Source organism: Manacus vitellinus, unplaced genomic scaffold (assembly GCF_001715985.3).
Source record: "Manacus vitellinus isolate BGI_N305 unplaced genomic scaffold, ASM171598v3 scaffold_24_pilon, whole genome shotgun sequence".
NCBI classification, from domain to species: Eukaryota; Metazoa; Chordata; class Aves; order Passeriformes; family Pipridae; genus Manacus; species Manacus vitellinus.
Genome location: NW_021939798.1, coordinates 2,255,036 through 2,259,818, shown reverse-complemented (window position 1 = coordinate 2,259,818; position 4,783 = coordinate 2,255,036). Strand labels below are relative to the sequence as shown.

The window sequence follows — 4,783 nt, the reverse complement described above, 5'->3', positions numbered from 1 at the left end:
GCAAAGCACAGAGCCCCAGCAACTGCCTCTTGATGTCCCCGTGACAGCTCTGGGGAGAGGCAGGCGAGGGGTCGGGCTTTTGAAGTCCTTAAGTTGTCCTTTGCGAAGGCCCCCTGTTAAAATAGTGCCTGTGTTGACATTAGGCTGCATATGGTGGAGGAATTGGACATCTCAGTCACAGCACATGCAATCAAAGCACTGGGGGACTTCTTGGTATTTGCCTAACGGGGTGTCAGGCCAGCCCTGCCCCAGGCGGGATGGGGGATGCCGAGGCAGAGGTGAGGTTTATCAGCATACCTGAGGCTGCAGATGAGTAACACAGCCTGTGGCATGGAAAGACAAGGAAGAAAACAGCTAGGAAGGTCTTGAAATGGTATTTGGAACTCAAACACACACATGTGTCAGAACTGGTGAGAGTGGGAATACCGGGAAGGTCAGGCAGGTGATGATGGAAATGCCCTTCCTGCAGGGGTGGGGAGAGGGGGCTCCTGAGGTACTGGGAAGGGAGGGATTTCATGGCAGTTTGGGGGCCTTTGTGCTGAGCAGTAGCACAATACAAAGTGAGAGTGGATGAGAAGGGAGAGAGCAGTGCTTGCATGGGACAAAGTGCTTGTGACAGAGCTGGAGGAGGAGTGTGGGGGGCTGTGCTCTGTTCCCTGACCATGGATGGGCTCCCGGTCCTCACAGCCCTGCCTGCACCCAGATTCTAATCCACATTAAGAGCAGGGAGAGGCAAAGGCACATTTGCTGCAAGTCAGGATAGTGAAATGAGGTCTTAGTGATCTCAGCTTCCCCTCCAGAAAGCTGGACTTAGCACACAGCCTTGGTCGGGAGGGGGTATGGGTTAGCAGCTGCACCAAAGCATCCCACCCTGTGACACCCCGCTCTGACAGGGCACACCGGGTGCCCAGCCCTGCTCACACAGGCTCCCCTGGGCTTGGCACCTCCATGGCCGGGCACAAATGGTGACGATCTCCACTCTTTGCCTCTCTCAGCCTGCAACTGCAACCTGCACGCCCGGCGCTGCCGCTTCAACATGGAGCTGTACAAGCTGTCGGGGCGCAAGAGCGGCGGCGTCTGCCTCAACTGCCGGCACAACACGGCGGGGAGGCACTGCCACTACTGCAAGGAGGGCTTCTACCGAGACCTCAGCAAGCCCATCTCCCACCGCAAGGCCTGCAAAGGTACCGGGGTCGGGCGTGGGACAGCCGGGACCCCGCAGCTCCTTCCCTTCCAGCCCCTTCCTGCAGCTCCTGCTCCCGCAGGAGCCAAACTCCTCCTGCTCCTCCCTCTCCCAAACCAATTTGAAATGACTTTTCTTGCCGTTTGAAATTGCTTTTCTTGCCCCCACGTTCCCTGATGTCACCTCTCCCTGGTCTCCTCCCGGTGAGGACGGGGCCATCGAAATACAACAAATCCTCACTGCTGAGAATGACTTTATTTCAGTGTTTATCAGTTATCACGTGCCTCATCTGCTAACCTGGTCATCACACGTGTAAAGTGCATAAAATCCCAGGTATGGGGTCAGATGTAGCATCTGTAAATCAGCCTCCCCTGAATACCCTTCTCCAGCTCCCCCACTCCACCCTCGCCCCGGCACTGCTGGGGCACAGGCAGCGCTTAACCCACGCACAGAACATGTCACTCCTCGGGACGAGGAGGGAACAGTAAAAAGGGAAACGAGTTTATTTTGAGCTCAGAGTTTTTTGAGATTTCCTCGTGTGGACGTGGAGGCGAGCTGGGCTTCAGCTGGGGCGGGAGCAGCAATAAGAGCAAATCCTGCAAATGAACCTTTTCCGCTCTCAGCTGGGGGAGACGTAAATCCTGAACCTGAGGGGCAGCGAAAGGAATCAAGCAAACATTCAAAAGCCAGACTAGAGAATGCTGGTGTTTCCCACAGAAATCTTCAGCTCTTTTCTCTCTAAAGACTCATTTCAATAAGAAATGAAAAGCTTTTTGGCCTTAGCTGGGTATTTTTGGCTGGAAAGTTTTGAGTCTTCAGCATTTTAATTTTTAATGAAAATGCTGCTTCTTTATTTTTTTTTCCCCACTGAAAACAGACACTTTTTGCCAAAACAGAAAAAGAAACCACTTCTTTAGATAGTCCTATTCCTCCCTTTTCACCTTGTAAAAACTATTCACACGAGATATTTTCGACCCACCCTGCACTGAGGCTCCTAACCAGCTCCAGCTGATGTGTGGGCTGCTGGGAACCCCATCCATGGGCCTGGGTGGCAGAGGAGCTGCCATTTCAGGATGCAAGGAGCCAGAAGAGAGGGCTGTTGAGGGGCTGAGCCACTTCCATGCCAGCCCCGACACCCAGAGGGACCCCAGCTCTGGCAGGGAGCTGCATGCTATGAGTGGAAATGCTTTGTCTCCCCATCCTGAGAGGATCTGTGTCGGAATAAAGTCAGCATTTCTGCCTTCACAGCCAGGTCACTGATGAAATAACAGTGAAATAGCAGTGAAGGAGTGTTCAGTTGGGCCAGTCAAATGGAAATGGTGAAGGTGTGGGCACTCCTTGTGGGATGCATGTGGGCATCCATCACACTCCATCAGCAGCACTGCTGCTGTCCAGAGCCTGATTCCTGTCTACCTTCCTTCTCCCCAGAAAGGGTTTTGGGCTGCCCTGCTGGGAAGAATTCTTGCCCTCCCCAAGGACAGTAAACTCCTTCCCAGGGCTGTGGTTTCTGCCTCCCCAGCATGGGGACTTCTGGGGATGTGGTGTGATTCGGAGGAGAGGAGGGCTCTTTGTCAGCCATGGGCTCACTGTGCATCCATAGGAATTCCAGTCCTCTGGGATCAGCACAGGGAGCATGGAGCAGGGAGGGGATGCTTGGCTGGAGGGTAGGATGGATTCCATCTCCTGCTTTTCCATCCTGGGAAAATGCAGCCTCTGCCCTGTGTTGGCAGTGATGTCCATGCTTAACCCTCTCTTGACTGATCCTGGCACTTCCCAGGACCATCCTCATTCCTGCTTTTCCCAGCTCTCCTCCCTGGCCAGGCAGCCTGTTCCCCTTGTCCTGCCCATCCCTCCTTGCTGTTCCCTGGCCCTTCACTCTGCTGACCTCTCCCTGGCTGAGTAGTCCTACCCAAAAACACAGCTGGGTGGTACCTGCAGGTGGGAAACCTCAGAGCTGCCTCAGTTTCCCCAGGAGAGCACTGGGAATTCAGGCACTGGCCTCCATGAGGCCCTCCACAAGGATTTTAGGCTGAATTTCCCAGTTGCTTGGTCATTCACTCTATTAAATGCTCTTTGCAATTGTCCTTCTCTCAACCTCTGCCTTCTCAAACTGCTCCTGCACTTCAAATTGGAGGTGGCCGAATTTAAATACTTCTCCAGCCCCCATGGTTTGTAACAGATACAAAGGTATGTGATAACTGTGCTGAGCAGCTCCCAGACTGCAGCCTATGAGCAGGATTTCACAGTACTTGTTGGGTTATTGTTGGTGTAATCCACTGTTCTGCACGAAAGCAGCAAAATGAAGTTTCCTACAGCACAGGCATTCCTTTGAAAACTCGTTTTCCTGAGGTCTGTTTATGACACGGTGCAGGTTCATATTCCCTCTATTTTTCTTTCCCAATTCAGGGCTTTTTATGAAGGAATTGTTGAAAACAGGCATGTTTAAAAAACAACCCTATCATCTAACAGCTTCAGCCATCTCACCATTGATAACAATATTCATTTATCATCTCACCAAACCAGCTGACAATGGGCAATCCTCTCCCAGAGCCTCATCTTGACCAAATGTGTTTCAAATTGAGGAATTAACCATTCTGAAGCATCTGTCATCTCCCTCACCACTACCTGCTGTCTGCTCTCACCCACCAGACTGTTTTCTCTGTAAGACTTGAGTCTTTCAGCCATCACATTGCTCTGATTGTGTTCCACAGGTAACAAATTTAAATAAATGCATACGATAGAGCCCTGGTGCCCTGGGAGCTGCCAAGAGCACATGACACACTCACCTACCCTGGCAAGTGTGTGAGCTCACAGCAAACACCCCATGGAAGAGCTGCCAAGGAGATTTTTGTACTAATTCAACTCCTTTACTCAGCCTAACACACACATCCAGCTAAAATGCCTTTCCTCTCACTCACATTCCTCATCTCCCACTCCATCCTATACAAGAGGTTATGCACCTCAACTCGTAACACGTTTAAGGTTAGAAAATTAGAGAGGCATTCTTTTCAATGCTTGGTTGGCTATTTATGCAAAAATACAATGTTGCAGAAATGTTTGCACAAGGTCTACTTAATTTCAACTTGGAGAAAAAGAGAAATCCACAAATTTTGCAGGTGTTCATAGGGCACAGGGTGAGGCTTAGGCAGCAAAAGGTGAGCAGAAAGCAGAGCTGGGCAACATCCTCCTACCCATCACAGGGCTGTTTGGCTTTCTAATAGCCAAACCTATAATAACTGTTAAATTATAGATTTTTTTTTTTTAATGATCTGAAGTCGTCTCAGCAGCACAGATGAAGGCATAAGAAGCTGGGCTTTAAGGATGACTTTTCCCTGATGGTTAACAGCAACGCAGCTGTGCCATGTAATTCGCCTCTGCGTTTGCTTCCAGTGGTTTTCTTGCAAAAATGATAAAAGCAAAGAATTTGTCAGTGCCCAGAGATGCCCTGTCACAGAGCCACACAAGGCAGGGCACGGCACGGAGTCTGCAAACCACATGCAAAGGAATTGATGACAGATGGAGCGGGGATATTGCATGAAGTGGCAACGCTGGGTGAGCGCCAGAGCCTGCCAGGCTGGAGCTGGAGCTGGGGCTGGGGCT

General features: G+C 51.1%; 1 protein-coding gene across 1 annotated transcript in view; it reads left to right on the top strand.

The window, feature by feature from the left end:
* Positions 1-257: 257 nt before the first annotated feature.
* NTN1 (netrin 1) overlaps positions 258-4,783 on the top strand; it is a 45,719-nt gene continuing 41,193 nt past the window's right edge. The window contains exons 1-3 of the mRNA XM_029960055.1: positions 258-278; positions 801-837; positions 996-1,184. Of these exons, the coding sequence (XP_029815915.1) occupies positions 258-278; positions 801-837; positions 996-1,184 (247 nt within the window). The remainder of the gene's footprint in view (positions 279-800; positions 838-995; positions 1,185-4,783) is intronic.